This window comes from Zosterops lateralis (genome assembly GCF_965231275.1).
Source record: "Zosterops lateralis genome assembly, chromosome: 2".
NCBI lineage: Eukaryota > Metazoa > Chordata > Aves > Passeriformes > Zosteropidae > Zosterops > Zosterops lateralis.
Genome location: NC_139763.1, coordinates 32,955,725 through 32,977,127, shown reverse-complemented (window position 1 = coordinate 32,977,127; position 21,403 = coordinate 32,955,725). Strand labels below are relative to the sequence as shown.

At 37.3% G+C, this 21,403-nt stretch overlaps 1 protein-coding gene across 2 annotated transcripts in view; it reads left to right on the top strand.

The window, feature by feature from the left end:
* Window positions 1-21,403, top strand: part of GABRB3 (gamma-aminobutyric acid type A receptor subunit beta3) — a gene marked incomplete at both ends in the record, with an annotated part of 198,192 nt that overhangs the window by 149,609 nt on the left and 27,180 nt on the right. For both annotated transcript variants that reach the window (XM_083881827.1, XM_083881826.1), the window contains one exon: window positions 15,338-15,558. In XM_083881827.1, coding sequence (XP_083737953.1) covers window positions 15,338-15,558 — 221 coding nt within the window. The remainder of the gene's footprint in view (window positions 1-15,337; window positions 15,559-21,403) is intronic.

Sequence of the window (21,403 nt, the reverse complement as noted above, 5' to 3'; positions counted from 1 at the left end):
AATCAGGGGCCACTTCATGAATACATTTGCAATATGTCTACCATGTCATTACTACATGCTATTGTAGTAATAATGCATGTATCAATAGCTCAAGCAAAGGCCTTTTTCTAAGCATAGAATAAATCACTTATCTGAGGAATTAAGTCTGAGTTCAAAGATGGTTCTTTTTTAGTGTAAATGCATTTGTTACAGTTAGTTGCAAAAGATATAAAATCAATCAACCATGTTTTTCAAATGCATCCATTTCTGTCATTACGGCCAAATAGCATCAGATGTTTTAATGTGTTCAGCATCCAGCAGCTTCTACTCTGAAGGTGAGCTGCTGGATTTGGGACTGTGTAGAACAGCTAGTCGTATAGGAATGAATTCTTTCTGAGATGAACCAGGACAAATGTGAAAGAGATAATGTAAAACTAGGTTATATCACACATAGATTTACATTTAGTTTCCGAGTTAGAGATACGGGCTACTTTATGTTCTTGTTTTATACAATTAATAATTTGGTAATTGTGTTTCTGCTTATAGCTGATAATTGCAAATCTAATTAGAAAAAGATAAACACTATAGTAGCTGTCATAAAATGTAGCCAATAGTGGAGAAAAAGTATTTCTTTGCTTTAAGAGAAACAAAATCAAATTCAAATATAGTACACTAAAGTGGAGGAACAATTATGTTTAGCTTCTCCAGTGATCTATATTGGCATGCAATATGGTTTTAGGTACATCTTTCTCATCTAGCAGAATCTGAAGTATTTACAAGTTTTATACCATGTACATAGTTTGATACTTGGTTATAAGCAGAGTCATTCTGTCTGCATATTGTGGAAAAAACAGGTGACATAATAGTGAAATAAACATTCTTAAAATTTAAACTGCTAAAAGAATTTTTCTGTGTTTTTAATAGATATTGTAGAATATTTCCTCTTTACTGGCATGATCGGTGTATATGAGATAATGTAATCAACTTTGCATTTGGTGTGAATAATAAATGTATGTAGAAAAGGAGTGTACGACCTCTTGATTTGAGATTACATTGGTCTCGCAACACTTGTCAGATTTCAGGTTTTCCTGATGGTATCACCCTAGAAACCCATCACACTCCCTTTCTGACTTACATTTTATAACCCCAAAGGTTCGAGAGACTCTCTAGCCTGGTGCCATGGAGAGCAGCAGCCTCACCAGGGGCCAGGCAGACAGTGGTCTGCCAGAAACACAGACATAAAGCTGGCATCCATGCCCTTGCACAGCAATGAGCAGCATTGCTGGCCTGCGGGCTTGCAAGGCAGCAGCCATCAGGGTGTCAGCAGTTTGTCCCTGGACACAACAGCAAGTCCAGGAGCTGCACTGTCAACAAGTGGCCCAAAATCCAAAATTATAGATGTATGTGAGGAAGGTGGAGAAGCTGGACAAGGAGTTATAGGGTTAGAGGTTCTACAAGGGGTTTATGGTTAAACTTCTGCCTGTAATTTTTGTGTTGTGTTAAAAAGCACCATTTTAACTGGCATTTTAAAGGCACCATTTGAACTGGTGTTTTAACCAATTTAAAATCTTTTAATAGGCAAAGTCCACTCAAATAAAATATGAATGGTGTGTCTTGGTTTGAGAAGACAGGTATCTGCCAGGAAAGCTGGAGTTTTCCTTGGAATGGAGAATGTAAATACACTCCTTCCAAATTATTATAATTTTGCAATTAAAGGCTTTTCAGGCAAAGATTTAGGAATAGGAATAAAAGTTCTTTACTAAAAAAATTAAGGATACAAATGTAGTAGTATAAAAAACAAGCAAACAAAACACACAAACAAAAAAATCCTAGAAATCCTGACAGAGTCAAAAATACAACCTGACACCCTTTTAGTCAGGGTGTTGGAAGCAGTCCAAAGTAAGCCCTCCTGGAGTGGCAGATGTGGTTCTGTTGGAGTAGAGATGGTCCTGTAGAAAAAGGGTCTAGTAACGGTGAGATGGGTCCAGTCTTCCTTTGGGAATCCAGTGGAAAACCAGAATCTGGTGTCCCTACATCTCAGTTTTTATCTAGGTAGGAACAGTTTGACTCCCCGCACTGGCTGGAGCATCTCACAATGGGATGATGTAATGTGTCATGTCATTGGTGAGCCTTAATGGCCCATTAACAGAAGATATCCCCCTGCAGGGTGGAAAGAGATAAGGAACAATGCCCTACCTGGTTTTAACATCTGGCCCCTCCCCCCTAGAGTTACAAGAGATAAGGAAAACACCTCCCCAACCAGTTTCAACAGATGGAATAGAATAAACATTTTTTTTTGTTGTTATATAACCCAAGACATGGTGTTACAGTTGAAAAATAAGGTCAAAGATATTACCCCTGTCAATCAACTCATCAGGAGTTGGACTTTGATGTTTCTATTTCCCTTCTGACTCAGGATATTCTATTATTGTGTAAGATTAAATTGGAAAGAGCACAGTTCTGATGTCAAGCTCCAACTTAATTAAAATTTGCATATGTATCTCTCATCTTCAAACAATGTTTTCACTTGGAATAATGTATTTCTTGTGTTTATTTGCCAACTTCACAACTATAAAATAGGTATTTTAGCTATCTGATTCATTGCCATCTCATTGCCTTCAAAGGCATTTTGCCTCCTCTTCACAAAAGTTTGTTTTCTTCATGATCATACTCATGCTATGCATATACAATTATCAAAAGGTAATAATTAGACACATCTGCTTACATTTGTCAGAAGCAGATGCTAGACAAAGTGAACATGAGTATCACTCAAAATTATTTAAGAAGTGACTCTAAAATAATTTCTGAACTTTGACAGGCAGTAAAATATTCTACATTGACATATTTGTGCTATTTACAAAAAGCTTGTGTTCAAAATCATCTTCATATGCAGTTGAATCAAAAAAGAATTGTGTAAGTGTTTCAGGTTACAACTTCTATTTCCTTTCCACTGGGAAAGATAAGTTGTCAGCCCTGACAGCAGTGCTTATTAACACCACAGGACAGTCACATCAGCTCCTGAACAACACTGCAGAGTCTTAAATGACTTCATAGCATGCTCCAAGAAGATAAAGACACAAAAATGACTTTATGAAGTTAGACCTGAAGTCTGCCTTTCTCGGTATTCAGTTTCATGCTGTGGGCATTGATGAATGCTCTAGCATAGTATAAAGTACATTGAGACTAAGTTACGTTATTTCTCTGATATTCTTCCAGCATCAAACTGGGAAACTGCTTGGGGGCTTCCTGGGACATCTGCTTATTTTTGGTCAAGTAGTGGGTAAGAATCACCTGGTTTAAATATGCACATGCATATACATATACATATGTGTGAAAATAGATTATCCTTTCATTTGTTCAGAGTGCAAAATCTGGTAATTTCATTTGCTGGTCTCTGTTTCTTACAAATGAGGAGTAAATAGCTGTTGGCCTCCTCCACAACATTATTACAGATATCTTCAATTTATCTCTTAGTTGCTTCTTTTGTAGACAGAGAAGTCTTGCATGTTTAGTCTAGTTTTATATGGAGTTTGTGCTTTTCATTCTCCTTGCTGCAGTTCCCTGTACCTTGTTATGCTCTGCCCTGGTGGGGACAGAGGCCTGAACAATATTCAGTATTCAATGTGTAAGTCAACTAAAATGATGCAGTGCAGTGAGTTTTCCTTTTTTTTCCAACATTTTCAGGAACCATGGAATGATTTGGGTTGGAAGGGACAATAAAGATCATCTGGTTCCAACCCTGCCCCCATGTGCAGGGATGCCACTCACTAGACAAAGTTGCTCAGAGCTCCATTCAAACTGGCCTTTCTATCTCTTTTCCAAATAGTTGTACCGTTTGTTTATTTTGACTTTACAGAATACTGAACTGTTTTATTCCTAAAAAATGCTGGTTAATACAACAACAACAAAAAAATTTGAGTGGCCATAGTTAGCTCAGAACCTACAAATTAGTCCATAGTTAGGACTGTTTCTTATTTCTTCCCCATGTGCATTACTTTGCATCAGCATTGATTTTTTTTTCCGTTTTATCACTCAGGCATACAGAATGCTGCTGTCCTTCTGCACCTCCTCACACTCACACTTCTCATTTTTACTATTGAAAGAAATGTAGAAAATCTAAGTACTTCAGTGTTTGTCTCTTGTCTGTCATGTTTATGAGCATGATGGGGGCCTGCACAAATCCTCATTCAGGACTGCAGGTGACCTCTCACTATTGCAAAAACTGCTGGTCTCTGTTTCTTGTGTTATATCTGGTCATTAACAATGTCAATGTAAAACATTCTTGCTTTATAAGGTTTTCTTTTAATATCACTTGTTGATTTACAGTAAGTGTTTATGCCTTTAAAAATGTAATGCTTAGGCAGTTTTTTTTTTTTAATTTTGCTTTTCTTGTATATCTTCTTAGCTATTTACTTCTCCTTTGGATGCGACTTCTTATTTTTGAAGTACATCTTTTTAGTTGTAATAAGGTAAACATTCTGGAGTTTGTTTGTTTTTTACTCAACTGTTGTTTTCGATATTTAAAAGTTCATATTATGATGACTATAAACAATCTTTTGTCCAACTTTGAAGCAAGCAGCCTGATTTTTTATTTTTTGAAATCAAGTGCTATTTTTATTTTGGTTTAGTATTTTCTCAGTTTTAAAAGAGAATTCTGCAATTCCATCAGAGTTATTGAGCAATGTTTCTGTCACAGCATTTTGCCCCATGACTTGCACATTGCTCAGAACCCAGTCAGGGGTATCTTGGCTTGTTTCAGCTTTTAGTAAAAGCTCCTCCATGAATCAGTCATTTGTGGTGTCATTTAGTCTCTGCATCACGCCCCAACCTAATATTTACCCAGTCTGTGTGGGGTGATTGAAGTTTCTGATTACTAATTAGTTTTCTTGTTGTCTTTTCAACCTCTCTTGGTACCTCACTAATACCACTGTCATCCTGATTAGGGAGCAACAGCTTTTTCTGATACTTCTGTAGTCCTGGTGTCTTAATCCATAATGTGCAACATTCAGAACAATTATCTGGTGCAAAGCATTCTTTAACATACACTGCATCCTTTTTTTTCTTTCCTGTGTAGTTTGTGGTTTCCACTGCCTGCCTTTCCTTCCATCAAGTCTCTGATGCTTCTGTTAGGTCAGGATTCTTTCTTAAAACTAAGTGTCTTCATTCCTTTATCTAGTTTAAAAGTTATGTATGTATTTGATCTGGTTGCTAAATTTTCTATGCTATCTTTAAATGGTATTTTTGGGTATAGAATGAGCCTAACTCATGTCCTACATGTGTTTTATGAACTTCTGTCCTGTGTTTCTTCTCACAGATATAAAGCTTTTTATAATTTCACCTCTCTATGTTATATCCCCAAGCCAGATTTTCTTTTGCACCTGTTTAGGTTTCCTTTAGTCTTTATTTCAATCTCCTTCTTCAGTGACCTTCCTGGTTTTTACTTACAGCAGCTTTATCTGAATCCCATTTTCCCTGCAGAGAGTTTATACAAAGTTTGTTCAGTTCCTGATGAGTCTAAGCCATCCATTCCTACATCATTGTCTGAAGTCAGCATGAAAGACAGTGCTGGAGCAAGAGCAGAGGTAGATAGATGGTCAAGAAAATAATTTTCATATTTGGGAGGTCACCTGATCATCCTAACTGAGTGGCTCTGCAGAATACTAATCTCAATCTGAAAGGAATGGAATATAATATACCTTACTCATGCTGATTTACACAGACATATTTTGTCCACCCAAAGGCCTCATGGGGCAAATGATTTCTTGCCTCATAAAAACACTTCCTGCTTCTGAGATATTTGACAATAGTAGATGAATTAGTTAAGTAATTGAGCAGTGGTTATAGCCTGTACCTATGGGGAAGACTTTGGATGCTGAATGCGAGAGATCAGCCAGCAGCAGCAGAGTCTGTGAAATTAAGTCACATAACTTTCTCACACTGGCCTGAGAAATTGTAAGGAGGAATCAAAACAGTTCTTGGGAGGTGAAAAACCGTTAGCAGGTGGTGTTTTTCTAACTTGTTTATTTGTGAAAAAACAGTCAAGGGGTGTTGTTTCTGACTAGCCAATCCTGTTTCATTCTTCGGAATTGTCTATAAAAAGGATGGTCAAAAATAAAGATCTCTCTTTTTGCCTTCTGAGAGCAGAGAGAGTCTTGTGTCGTTATTAGCGCCATTCCTAATGCAATAGCAACAAGACAACTCAGTTTCTTTAAATAACTTGTCTCTGCCTGTGCTTCTGAATTTGAGATGTGCCTTTGAAATCAGTATGTCCATGTTACACAGATGTATATAAGAAATTTCTTTGTGAGTGCACATTGCTGGATCACATCCCACTTCCCAGCCACTAGCATCCCCCAGTCTTCCTTGGGGCTGCTCTCAGTCCATTCTCCATCCAGCCTGCTTTCGTGCTTGGGTTTGCCCTGATGCAGGTACAGGACCTTGCATTTGGCCTTATTGAACTTCATGAGGTTCACACAAAAGGGAAAGCAATTATCCACTACAGTATCAGTTTTGCTCTAAATATTCCTTGTAGACACAGACCCCTGAACGTGCCTGCCTTTATAGACCATACTGGTTGTGGCTTAAGCAGTTAGGCAGCATTGTAGTTTGAAACTCTCCTTTTTCTTTTTGCAATTGCACATTTTGATTCCCTTTCCAAAGTTATTAGTAGATCTTTGCAGGATGTTCACATCTCAAGCAATAGGGGAGACTCACCTTAAGCAGGACATTTCTCTATAAAATCACTCACAGCCTGATCTTTAAAGGACACTGTCAGAAGGAAACACTCTCTCCCACAGGTCCCTGTACAGCAAGAAGTTTGTGTGGCTGTTAAATATTATGTATACTTGCAATATTTCCTCTTGGGTGCAGTGTTTGGGAGGTTTTGTCCATTTCTTTATTTTATGCTTTGCTGAGTTTTGTGAGCATTGCTGTGTCACAGAGTGAGTTTATCCTACCTGCAGTAATGAGTTGTTACTAAATGCATGTTTTCCTTTTGACTTGGCATGCATCCTAATTTTGTTACTGCATGATGTAGAGTTGAACTTAGTATTACTGATGGAGTGAAAAGAAGATGTGAGAGAAACTGGCAGTGTGAGTGACACATCTGGAGGGAAGGGAGGAGGCAGCAGAGGATTGTTCAGGCATCGCGTTTTCAATCCACAGCCACTGTGGATAAAACTCTTTCAGTTCATTCCCTTAGTCCGAAATGAACAGATAAAAGCCTGGTACAAATGAACTATGCTCTTAAAGAGCCACAGTGGCCAGGTGTCTGTAGTGGCAGGGGATCCTCATGAAAGGCAGAGAGGCAGTGGGCAGCCAGGGCCTGGACCATCCCAAACCCGGAGCAGGTCAGCTGGGGGCACCAGCACAGCCCCAGCGCTGGGTGTGGGCACCTCCCTGGGCTTGGGGACGAGTCCTGGGCCCACGGGTGGGCTTAGCTTGATTGGGCCCAGGGCTATGGAAGCTGGAGACCAGTCCTGCTGTGGCATCACTGGGGCAGGAGCTGATGGACCCAGGGGGTTGACCTGGAGTCCTGGGCCCTCAGCTCTGGAAGGATGTGAGGATGCCCTCCAGGCCTGGTACTGAAAATACACAGATTGTATTTCAAGTTTAGCATAGCTAAAGCATTTGATGGCTAATGTGTTCTTGCTCTCTTTCTCAAAGTGCGTTTTGTTCACTGTGTCTGTCTTGAATGGGTTATCTTATTCCTGTAAGAATATGTGCTCTTCAGATAATCACAGACAGCAAGTAGAACTTTGGGCTCCAGTGCTAGTGAGATTGGCTGGCTCCCAGCCAGCAAATGGATAGATTGGGAGACAAGAAAATTAAAGAAATTCTTCCCGCAGTAGAGTAAATACTACTTTGTTTTTTAACCAGAAAGTGTGGATGTGAACAGATACGTATTCATTCAAGTGCATGTATCCCTCAGCTCTCTCTTCCTAAACATAGTTTTGATTTTTTGTGGACTCTGGAGTGATTAAAAAAATGTTTACAAGTTCTATAGTGCCTCTAAAAAGGTGTTTTTACAATTCTGTGGTGATAAAAAAAAAAAACTCTAGACTTTTCAGTGTGAAATATTGTTCACTGAAAATTTGTTTGGATGTTCATGTTTAACAACAGCAAATAAGAGGGTCAAGGAGCTATGTATTTATGGTCACAGTATTTAAAACACATCTGTGTATACCCAATTTTAGAGTCTGTGCTGGGACACCTTGCAGACAGTAAAAAGTTCATGCATTCAATAGTTTAATAAGTTGGAAGGCCTGAATAAATATGATAAATATCAACTTACAGGGCTTTCTCAGAGTTTGTTTTTTTTTTTCCCTTCCAGATTTTTATGGATAATTCAAGAAATGCAAAGGAAAGATATAAGATTATGTATTTATGGAAAGAACAAAGTAGAAGTGTGAGAAATCCTTCATTCTCTAAAATGGGTACCTGGTCTATCCCAAATTTTTAACCTCTTTTCATATCTCCAAACTGAAAAAAAGTAAACCTACAGCTTTAAGATTGTAGGGCAGTAGCTCATTTCTCCAACTCACTGGTGGCACATCCTGTTACTGTGTAGGAGGCACAATCCATTAGTTGTCAGTTCCCATCTCTCTAAGGTCAGCTGCCTCAATTGTGGGAACCAGCTGACAGCTGATAGAAGTTAATTTTTTTCTTCCCTGTATATTGTTAGCAGGATTTCAATTAGTGCAATTAAATGTACCTGTTTTCTTGAGGCCTTCTTGGCTCTAAAATGTGCTTCTTGAAACAAGTTCAGTGAATCACTTAGCCTAGCATTATTTTTCTTTTGTATTTTTTTTTAGGATATTTGATGGTATTTTTTCTGACTTGATCTCTTTTAGAGTTTTCAAGAACAGCATCTATCCATTTGACATTTCTATTCCTCTTTCTTAGGAGGGACCATCAGATGCTGAATTTTTTGTTCTATCTGTCCATCAGCAATAGATTTTGATTGTAATTTATCGTAAGCTCTTTGGACAGCTCTGCAGGGATGTAGTGTAAGACCATACTTTTTTTTTTTTTTTTCCTAGCTTTTTGCTCTGGATAAGAGTATTATACCCATGATATGTAAAGGTGTGTTTTAGTTTTCCTTTGATCAGTCCTTTGGGAATAGAAATTCCTGATTACTGAGAAGCCTGTGATGTTTTAATACCTGTGATACTCTGAATCAGAAAAAGTATTTTTAAGTATTCTCCCCCCACCCTTATCTGTCAGGGATTAAATAGCCCAGGCTGTCTTCCTATTGTTTTATGTCCCTGAACATAAATATTTGCAGGAATTTGTTCTTTCTCTATATCCGCCTCCCAAAGCTCACTCCAAGCAATTGCTTTCTTGTCAGCTGGTGTTCTCTGATATTGGGATGAGAGAACACCTCAAGAGCAAGAAAGCATCCCCATCAGTTTGGATTGGGCAGAGGAAGAGAGAGAGAGAAGAGCCAATACCCAGATTTTGAAGAGTGAGCTCCGCTGGCTGTGGCAGGAAGGTGCTGTGGGGCAGTACCCCTGGTGGTGCCTGGTTGCTTCCTTCATTCCTGCTGAGAAGCTTCAATTCCACTGCAGTGACCAACCACCACCTGTGCCCGAAAAGCAGTGGAGAAGCTGCTTGGGCTGGTTGCTATGTCAACTGTGCTCTCTTTGCCTGCAGAAGGCCAAGTGCTGGTTGGTATGGCAACCCTCCTCGGAGCACCCAAGGATGCTTGATGAGGAGCAGGCTCTTTGGAGAAGGCACTGCAGTATCAGTGGAGGTGGAAGCACTTGTGCCAAAGGGTATGAGGGGCAGGAAAGACCCATGCAATCACATATTTATTTGGAAATTTTTTTTTGTAGAATTAAGTGAGTTCTTGGAGGCTAAAATAACTCCTGTTTATAACACTATCCTTTTGTGTTTCAGTAGAAGAGGAAAACAGTAATGGTAATTTTGTATGAGAGATACCAAGACAACATGGATGTATGGAGGGTCACACTGACATCAGTTTGATTGAGCTGCTTTAGCATTTTCTTAATGGAAGAGTATCATAGCCACATGCTTGGGAAAATATGTGTTATATTTTCAACCTGTCAGTTTTGTAGAGGTTTTGCATAGTGTCAGAGAAAAGCCTGAGACAGGCTCTTATAGGTGAGATGAACCTTTACTGTAACAGCAGGTAGGCTAAGAAGCATTAGGAGAAGGTGCTTTGGTGGACTCTGTGGGATGTGTGTGTGTCTATGTCAGGTCTCCTTCACTCAGCCTGCCCAGGAACTACACCTGTTGCCAGAGACATTCTGATCAGGCAGTTTTCCTATAAAAAATTTGCAGAACAATAGACTTTGGTGGCTTTCTCCATTTTGTGGCAATTAAGTAAGAAACTGTATTGTTTATACATTGGACAACCCAAATGTCAACAAGTAAAATATAATGTAAATATATAGGTTTCAGGCATTAGGCTGCCCAGAAAGTGGTGGAATCACCATTCCTGGAAGTGTTTAAAAGGCCTGTAAATGTGGCATGTGGGGATAAGGTTTGGTGTTGAATATCATTAGTGGTTTGACTCAGTGCTCTTAGAGGTCTTTTCCAGCATTAATGATTCTGTGATTCTAATTTTTTTCTTTAGTACATTTTTTCTTTAATATGAAAGTTGCTGAAGCTATTTGAAAATTCTGAATGCTGAGAAAAATGTTTATGTGATCGTCTCACACAACTGAATAGCATTGCTGGTAAATTCTGATTTCTTATGGTTAGCTCTTCTGAATACGTCTTTATTAAACTCAATATTTAGTTGTGTGAATTAATGTGTGCATTAATCTATTTGTCAGGTCTCTTCTGCATATGAAAAGGTGACGGATTTACAGATATGTTGTCAAAGCATAGGTTTCATGAGTATGGCTTTGCAACTCACTTTGGGCTTATTGGGAAGAATATAATTCAATCATCAGTGGTGAAGAAATAACTCTTTATACTACAGGAGCCATAATTTTTGAAATGATGTTGAATGTGAGGGAAGAGACTTTGAAGTTATTAAAGAGACTAAGGCATGGTTTTTCAATAATCTTTTTATCACTAAATGATTACTTACCTTATTAAGTCATCAAAATTAAATAATCCAAAAAATGATGGTAATAATCACATTTGTCTTTTGGTCAAGAAAACAAGGATGCGACTATATATCCAAATGCAAATTTAAATCAGGAAACTGCATTTCAGGTAGACACAAGGCTATCTTCCCAAGCAGTGAAATAGTTCTTAATATTTTTTTTCCAATATTTCCAATAATTTTCAATATATTCTTTCATTTTGCATGAATAATTTATTTTGTTTAGTTGCCTGTATTCCATCTTAATTATTAATTGCAGTGTTTATCTAGCAGTCATTTTGAAGGAACATTTTTACAGCTAATAGAAAACTTGTAACATCCCTGATAAATAGTATAGTAAGACAGCAAACAGTGATAGTCAGATTTAGAGTGTTATTGCTGCTATAATTACGTTAATTTTATTTTGATGAGCAAACTATATTTTAGATTTTTTCTTTCACTGTTATCGAGTGCAGAAGAAAAACTAGTGATAACAAGCCCTGTAATAGAAAACAAGTAATTGTTTCCTTTACTACCACAGCATATTAGTATTTTTCATTCATTGGTCTTATAGTCAGTGCATTAGGTACTGTACATTATCTGCTTGAAGTGGCTTTTTATGAGTGGGTTAGTTGTGTTTCCTGCATGGTATGCTCAGTCCAAGAGAGACAAATATAATGTAGAAAATGCTTAAAAATTTCTTTGTACATGGTTGGCACATACAATTTTGTTATTCTATAATTCTTGCTTAAGATGTATTAAAATCGTAAGCAGTACACAGAACACAGATGTATTATACATTATTTAAATTGTGATATCAGCCTCTTTATTGTTGTATTTAAATGTCTTATCTTGATAATATCCAAAGTATTATCTACTATTTGAGGTTTTTAAATTCTGTTTTCCACTCCCCTTGACCGGGGAAAACTGTATTGAAAGAACAACCATCACACCTTTTTGCGTACCTTTCCTTGCATTAGTGGGATTGTTGCCATGCCAGAAATTCAAGGATGCCCAGCACTGTCCTTTCAAAGGAAAGGAAGTTTCAGAGTCTTTAAATGCACAAAAGAAAGATCATGTTGCCTGTGCAGTCATGCATTTCCCATTTTGAGGACATTTCACCTGTACTTGAGAAGCACTGTGTTTGTTGCCTGTCAGAGCTTTGAGTGATTTTGTTACCATGCTTGACCTGAAGCATCTTATTGGTGTGAGGATCTGGAGAGGTAAATGTTGAATGTTATATTGTATTGTTTGAGGGAATGAAATAAGTTTTTTAGAGGTCTTTGCTGCTTGAGAACATTGTCCACTGCTCTTTGCAGTAGTTAGAATTTCCTAAAGCTGGCAGCTCTGTGTCATCTTTGACATAGAATAGCACCCTAGTGCAGTAGCTGCAGTGGGATGAATCTCTTCAGGCTTTAGACATCTTACCTTCTTGACCTCTGTATCAGAACCAGTCACCATAAGTTCCCTGGAGGGAGGTGCCCCTTAATAAACTTCACAGACTACTTACTGAGTGGTAACAAGTTCCTTTTCTCACTGAAATATCTAGTTCATATTTTCCATCTACATTCAAACCATTTTTGCATTTTCCTCTGGGATCTAGACGAAAACTTCCTTTATACATAGTGTCTTGAAAATTAGTTAACCAAAGAACGAGAACGAATATCCATATGGGTTTTAGAAAGTATAGTTTCTGCAGTGACTTGGGTGGAGCCACCCTAAGAAACTGGCCTTTCCTTTCCTTGCACACCCAGGCAGTTTCAGTGTAGTTCTTATGCAAGCTTGCTGCTCCTTTTTTCTTTTTTCTTTTTCCTTTTTTTTTTTTTTTTTTGAGGGAGTTGAAAAAAGTGTGACAGTGGCCAAACAAACATGGTTCATATTAATTCTTTCTGCCATCATCATCTTCAGAGCAGGTGAGGTTGGCAGAGCTCAAATGTACAAAATGCAAATATAAACATATACAATAATAGACATAGAGTGTTAAGAGTTTTTTTAAATTTTAAAGGAGGATGATATAAGAAGTAAGTAGGGTTAATAGAAAAAGAACTAGTTAAATTTGTATATTAGAGAATATGTTTTGGTAGTCCTTTTTTCATTCAAGACAGTAAGCTTTGGATATTTGATGGTTGTTGTGTTTCTGCACATATTTGGAAAGTTGTTCCCTGACACAGTAAATTTTTTTTTAAATAAAATGCCAGATTATTAGTACTTGTATTGTTATGTATGTTTTATATAGCTAATTAGTTGCTCCATTCATTAGATTTTAACATATATTTTTATCTCAAACCAAAGGAAAAAGACAGCTAGCCTAAAACTTTTTTTTTCCCCAGATATACTGCTGTTTATATATTTTGATGCTAGCCAGCTCACTTCTTTCAATGCTATGCAGTGCCACCTCTTTTCTTTATTTCACTGTTTAGCAATATTTTGTGCACATACTGTGCATTTACACATAGTGAGCTTTTGGTGTACTGTCCTTGTATTCACAACTTTCATAATCCCAAATTCCTTGACATTGCTGTGCAAACCACTGTAGAAGCCAGCAAGTTTTGAATGTTAATAGAAACAAGCTTTAATTAAACAGAGCAAAACAGAGTTGGTAGAGAATATTTGTTCCAACACATCAGTGTTAGAAAACTGATTGCAGAGAACATGAGGGAAGAGGTGGCCTTTTTGATATGATAATGGGAGTGAGGCAGGTGCACCCAGTGTCTCATGCACCTCATTCACTGCTGAGCTGAGATCATTAGTCCCACGGAAGAAAGCTGCTGACAAAAAGGTTAGAGCTCATTCTCTTGAGCAGTCATGTCAGATTTGAGGTTTAAGGAATGAGATTCCTTCCAGGCAGTTCCACGTGGTCTCCTTTCTCCCACCACTGGGCCCTTTTGTTTTCGAAGGTCTCCTATTAGTTTCTTAAAATGGGAACAGCTTTTCCTTGATATCTATAATGATTTATTTTTCTAAGCAATTAAATTTGATTTCTTTAAACCATAGCAGCACCCTCATTAAAGAGAATGAATCACTGAATCAAAAATGTAAAAGCTCTGAGTGTGAAAGGCAAGCTCAAGTTTCATATGATTTCAAGGAAAGACCATAGTGCTTAAGGGAAACAGGACAGGAGCAGTGCCTGAAATTGGATTGTCTCCACATGAAACCCATCACAAGAATGGACCATTCCCAACAGCTGTGCTTAGAAAACGTGAGCGTCCTTTTCTCAAACAAGCAGCAAGCCTGAGGGGTTTTACATCACCAGCTTGTAGAACCAGATGCAAATGCAGGTATCCTGTGGCTTGCACACCTGCTGCTAAATATTTAAATGTGTTTGGAGATCACATAAATTTCTCAGTATTTTGTGAAGAATCTCATGAAGAGTTTTATTGTTTAGAGCAGTTCTGTAATTTGAAAAGCAGAGTTTTAATGGCCTGTACTTATGGTCTCATTTTTTTCATGTGAATTATTTCTTTCAATTTTGCTAGTACATAACTTTAAAATGTTCCCAGGCATTTTTTAATAATGTTTTCTAATACCATAAAGCTAATGAATGAGGCCTGCCATCTAAGACTTGCAAAGCATTTCAATATAGCATTATTACGAAGAAGTCAGGTTAGCAAATCCTGCCATGAAAGAAAGAATTTTGAAATGGATGTTTTAAGCTTCTATATTCATGTTTAGGCTTTTACATTAGTGATCACAGCTCGTAATAGACACTATAAACCTTAAAACTGACAAAATTATGAAAACCAAACATTGACATTAGGGGACTTTAATACAATTTACTGTTATTCAAAGTACCTGTGTAGCCTGTTAATGACAAAATATTTATGTTACTGCAAAATGCAGTCACACAAAGGTACATGTATAATCTACATATTTTCAGCTTATTTTTCAGACAGAAATTTGCACACTGCTTCAAAATACTTTAAATGTTTTTCCATTTATCTATCATTTTTAAAAATAGGGAAGATGGCAATATTTACCCATTATGTTATTTGTCATTCCACAAATATAATAATTCTGGGGAGTTGTCAGAGGAACTACGTGAATGAAAAGCAGGAGCAAGACAAAAGATACCGATAGCTGCTGAATTTCGTAAGAGTTGAAATGCCCCTTTAGTCTAGACTGATATTTGAATTATATGAACTATTTATTGATACAAATATTTAATTTTTAATAAACATTTAAAATATTAAATTTAAATTTAATCAACAGCAGAATAAGGTATCAACAGGGAAATTATTCTCCTAGTTACACAAAGTATGGTTCACTGTTGTACTTCTCTTTTTTTTTTTTCCTCACCAGGATTACACATTGACTATGTATTTTCAACAGTACTGGAGAGATAAGAGGCTGGCTTATGCTGGCATACCTCTCAACCTCACGCTTGATAACCGAGTGGCAGATCAGCTTTGGGTGCCTGACACTTACTTCTTAAATGACAAGAAATCATTTGTGCACGGCGTTACTGTGAAGAATCGAATGATTCGCCTTCACCCGGATGGAACAGTGCTCTACGGCCTCAGGTGTGTGCTTCCATGATGAAGATTTCATCACTGCTGTTATGTCCTGTTGATGTTTGCTTCCTGGTACAAGGTTATTGCAAACATTGGTTAGTTTATTACGTAACCTTCCCTGTAACTCTAAGAGATGCCAGTAGAAAACAAATGACACACTCGATGTTTCTTAATTTTGCCAGAAGCGCCTTCAGTCAGGTTTTATCTGTTTCTGTACAGTCACCATATCTGGAAAGCCCACTGGCTATAGGAAGCAGAAGGGCACATATTAATTGTAAACCTGAAAATCCTGTCCAAAATACAGGCGGTAAGATTGAATGTGGGTGCTTATGCTGTCTCTTGATGTGTTTATAGTCTATTAAAAAAAAGCCAGAAGTAGCCCTGGCTGGGGGCAGTCAGCCACAGCTAAGATCATGACCTGGTACTTTCAGTGACTTCTTCAAGCAGGAATCAGCACTGTAATTGTTACATTTCAAACCAAAGGTACAAAGTGACCTTATATTTTTTTACTTTCTACATATTTTAGGTTTGGCTTGTGTTTCTTTCTTTTCTGTAATAGGTTTTATGGTTAGAAATGCTGAAGTATCCTTCTATTAATAAACTTAATTACACCAGCAAAAATCCTTATGGAAAACCCAGTAGTATCAAAATATTGCTTTCTTTGAACAGGTTACTTCATTTGCTCCAGTGGTTTAAACCAGCGAAACAAGTCTTGGCCAGTGAAAGCTCCATTTCCATAGCTGGAAGTTCCTTGTACATTTAAGCAGAGAAAATACTCAAGATTGGTGCACATAGGTAGTGAAGGATAAAAAGTCCCTAATATAAAAAATGAATGAGATCAGGAAAGTGGTGCAGATGGGTTATATATTCAGTATCAATATTTTACCTGCTTCTCTTTTTTATCAACGATTGAACTTTTTACTTGCCTCAGGTCTTGGCCCTTACCTTTTTAACTCCTATTACATGTCAGGTATGGAGAATTGAATGAAGCTTTCTAGACAAAATAGAGATAGACCCAGCCAAATATGAAACTTCAAAGAAGTTTAGAATATTTTCTCTGTAATTAACTGGTTTTACCAAAAGAAGGATTTTGTTTTGAAAGGTATTGACCCAGTGTGAAACATTACAGGTTTAAGATTCTTTCCACAAGTGGTTAAATGTAAGAAAAAATTAGCTGAGATATATTTGTTTTCTTCATGTTAAGAAATATCCCCACAAGCAATATAATAAAAAAGTAAAGAATATTAGAATTATTGTGATCCTAGTAATGTGTAGAAGTCTTTCTATCATACTCTAAAAATATTTGGACCCATCGAGGTGAGGATTATCTGTCTGAGAGTATTGTATTTGAATAAGTTGGCTTCCTCTTCTGCAAAATACAAGTGTCCACAGCAGATGCATTTCACATAGTAGGATTTGCTTAGTAGGGTTTTCACCAGTGGCTCATGTGTAGCACTCTTCTTCCCATTCCTTTTCTCCGAAAGCATGTAATATCCAGGGTAAGATATCCGTGATATGAAGCAGCTAAGTTACATAGTGAAAAATTACTGTCTTAAATTAAATTATGGCAAAATATATGACATTGTGATCAAAAGGAAGAAAATATCTGAGCCTTATCTCTGCTGATTTAAAGACCTGTGCTTTGTGTTGTTTCACCACTACTCTACTTCCTCTGTTATTGCTTCAGAGCATCCAAATGGCATTGGGCTCAAGCTGCAGTCCAGGGGCAGTGGGTTGAGGCCAGAACTTGGAGTTTTATGTGCCACAAAGCACAGGGTCACTCAGAATAATAGGTGAAATTCTGGAGTGTTGCAACCAATTACAGAACATCCACAGAGCAATGCAGTTCCTCAACACATACATAATTGAAAGTGATCCCAAGGCCATGCTGGATGTGTGTTTTCTTCTGCACAATGTAGGATTTATCACAGTTTTGAAAGGCTTGACCTTCAGTCATCCAAGGTTCCTCTCTGCTTTAGAGAAAGCACTTTGCTACTGCAGCAGAAGTCTGTGATACTGGGAGAATGGAACAGTAGCTTTTCTGGGGAATTTTTTTCTTTGGGTAACACTGAATTTGTTCTACCTTCTCCAGAACAATCTGCAAGGAAAATGGTGATAAAACAGGGGTGGTTTTTTTTTGTTTGTTTGTTTTTTTTTTTTTTAATAAGAGACTAAGAAGAAAACAACTACTTTATAGTCTAGGGCTCAAAAATAGAGTCTGACTGCTTGTGTGCTTCTCATGCATAAACCTCTTGTTTTTAGGCAGTACAGTGTTAAATGTTAAAAGTAACTGGGGTGGAGGAATATATGTATTTTATCTGAACGGACTCACATAATTATTACCCATATATGAAACATGATGAATGTTTGCAGGGTGAGAAAGTTAGTTGTGATGTCAGACAAGACAACTGTGCTTACTTCTTTTTTGGATGAATGTATTTCTGTATCAAGAAAGTAAACTGCCAGGACCGTGACCTAGTCACATATGAAGTATCTATATTGCCTAGACTGATTCATACTGTAAAAGTTCTGGGGACATAAATATCCTTCTCTCATGTATGCAGCACCTCACAGCCCATCACAGATAGGTTTCCTATACAATATAGAAGTATTATCAAAGGCAGAGGAAGAAAACCAGAGTAGGAAATTATAAACAATTAAAAATTTTTCCTTTGTGTGTTGCTTTCACCCAAATTCTATGTGTGTCTGTGTCCTGCTTCATTTTTGTCTGGCTCGTAATCATTCCTCTGTCACTGCCATGATGATGAGTTCTTGAAATCTTTTTGTCTTGTGTCAGGCACCATCCCATCCCATAAAAAGTAAACCTGCTCTTTTTGGGAGCATGCAAAAGCCTCGACCATTCATTTGCTTTTGGTGTGCATTTGTGCAAGTTAAATTTGGTTGCTTGAATGTTCATTCAGGAGGGACCTCTGAGTGATAAACTCACTTTGAAAAAATGAGGTAAATTTGTTTCTGTTTATTTCTAGCTGTATCTTCTTTTCTAGTGGATATTTATTAAATTAAAGACATCCATTTTTTCTGTAGTGTAAAAAAGTTTCCTGAGCAAGAATGTGCAATTTATAATAGCAGAACTTGGGGAGCAAAACCACTAGAGTATGTGAACAGACCAAAATAAATTCCTTAAAAGTCATAACACAATTATTAAGTTGAATATAAATTTGACACTTGTATAATTTTTTACAATATTGTAAAATTAATCATTTGTGTTCTGTATGGCTGGCATTTAAAGCTAGTTATATAACATAATAGTTAAGAGTCTGCTAGCACATTCCTTTTTGTATCACCTTAGTTCATGTGGATTCTGCTGCAGGATCCCACATGAGACCTTAGGTTGGTGTAGGTGGATTTTCTAAAGCATGGGAGAGAACCTTCATATCAACGATTTCCAAGCATGCTTACTTGTTTTACTTTGAATAGAGTTATTATTTGACTCAGGAGCAAAATCCTTTAATTGCATGATCAGTATGGCTTTGTTAAGGTGATCACTGCTTGTTTATCAATAATCACAGATTTAAGAATAAGCTTTCTCCTCTAAGACCATATGCTAATCCTAGTTTTATATGCTTAGTCAGAGCTGCTCTTAGTCATCATATTGAGGAGACATTCAAAGAATCATAGAAAGCTTTGGGTTGGGAAGGGCCTTAAAAATCATCCTGCCATGGGCACTGACACCTTTGATTAGATCAGGTTGCTCAAAGCCCTGTCCAGGCTTGCCTCCAGCACTTACAGGGATGGAGAATTCAGAACTTCTCTGGGCAACTTGTTCCAGTGCCTCACCACCCTCAAAGTCAAAATTTCATCCTAAAATCTTATCTAAATCTACCACTTTTCAGTTTAAAGCCATTTCTCCTTGTCTTACCACTACACATCTTTCTGAAAAGTCCTACTCCAGCTCTCTTGTAGTCTATCTTTTGGTACTGGAAAGCTGGCATAAGATCCCCCTGGAACCTTCTCTTCTCCAGGCTAAACAACCCAGATGATTAATCATCTCCACAGTTAATAGCCCTGTGTCTTAGCGCCCTGCCTGAAGTTCCAAAAGGGTATTTGGAAATGTTTGTTGCAGAGAAGACCTTTCCCTGAACTGCAGAGCCACTGAGGAACTGCTCCAGCCCACTGGAATTTGTGTTAACAGAGGAACCAGAGCAATTCCCAGATGCAGCTTGGAAGAAGGCTGACCTAAGTATCCTATTGTGATACTTACTTAGTAGCTGAAATCATGTGGGACCAGCATAAGAGTATTCAGAGGACAGTCAGAGGAGTCAGCAGTGGTGACAAAGACATGATTATGCTGTAGGTGAGGCTGGAAAGTACAAAGATGAGTTGTGTGCCTTTCTCACTGGCTCCTGCTAGGAACACAAGGTAGAAGATGTGCTGAACAACAGATCCTTGAGCTTTTTCCTCTCCTTCCTCATTCATTGCCTTTGTGCTCATACAATTGTGTCTCCCTCTGCAAAGAAATTACAATATTTTCTTGCAAAAGCACTTTCTCAGTCAGAGGAGGGTGGCCTCTGTTGTCCTGTGAGATAGCAATAATGGTCTTAATTCCTTTCTTTAGATATTATGTAGTTATTCATCTAAAATGATTCTATATACTAAGGATAAGCATTATTTCCTTCCTTTTCTTTGAGATTGGAGTGAACATTCATAATAACAACTTTTTTTACTGTGAAAGATGTGAAGAAATGCATGTAACTACTTTTTTTCTCTGGAAACATTGCCCTGGAATTTTAAAGTAGTTTACCAGATTAGAAGAGTGTTATTTGAGAAGGTTAATGGGTAGAAGAAAGAACTTCAGAGAAAACACATGAAAAAAACATTAACATTGAGAGTTCCAGCTTTTAGAAGTTCATTTAAGACATTTTCCCATCTTGTATTTATTAACATAAATTATCACTAGAATATTATTTGTTTAGGAACAAACCCTGTGCTAGATCCATGTCTTGTTTATATCAAAAAAGGATCAGTAAGGGATGGAGCTAATCAGATTCAGAAGATAATTTAAACAAGAAATTTATATGAAATCATTATAAAAACAATGATGCATAATAATGTACATATCCTTGGTGAAGGCTGTGATTCAGAAAAACATCAAAATATTCTGCAGATTAACTATGAGCATATGGTTATATCTGTCTAGAGTTAGTACAAATGTATAAATCCATTAATTACAAAATAAAGTTACAGTGCTGTGTGACACTGTTAAGACAGTTGTTTTGGTTGCACATGTTTATTGTTGATTCCCCTGATATACAAGAGGTTGATAAATAATGATGATTCATCAATAGTGAAATGTTTTGCAAAACTGTTCTTAGGGTGCAAAATGGTTAACTAGACAGAGAAGCAAAAGTGCATTGTTACTTGAGGAGAAACTTAAAATTCAATATGGAACTTCACAGCAAAATCCTCTCTAAATTTGAAAACCAGGGAAGTAAAATTTAAAACAAAGCATTGGCTGGACTTAAAACTTTTTTTCAACATTTCAGGTTGTTTTTTTTTTTTCTTAGACCTACCACAAAACCAAGAAATCAGTTATTCATGCAGCTGTAATCATTTTGACATTTGTGGCAGACTATTTTCACTTCATGGTTTCTGTTATAAAGTTGTATCTTTTAATCTCAGCAAATGTTCATGTAATATTTGCATATGAGGATAGGTCCACTGAACCCCAAAGGGGCAGGTTGCATAAGGGTAATTCACAGCGAGTTGTTCCACTGAAAGTCAGTGAAATTGCTGCTCTATTAGGCTGCTGTTCAATGTAAAAATACGGACCAGATTCTCCGGTATTGTAAGCTATTCTTCAGAGGGTCCTCACTTTGGAAGATAAATAACCCCA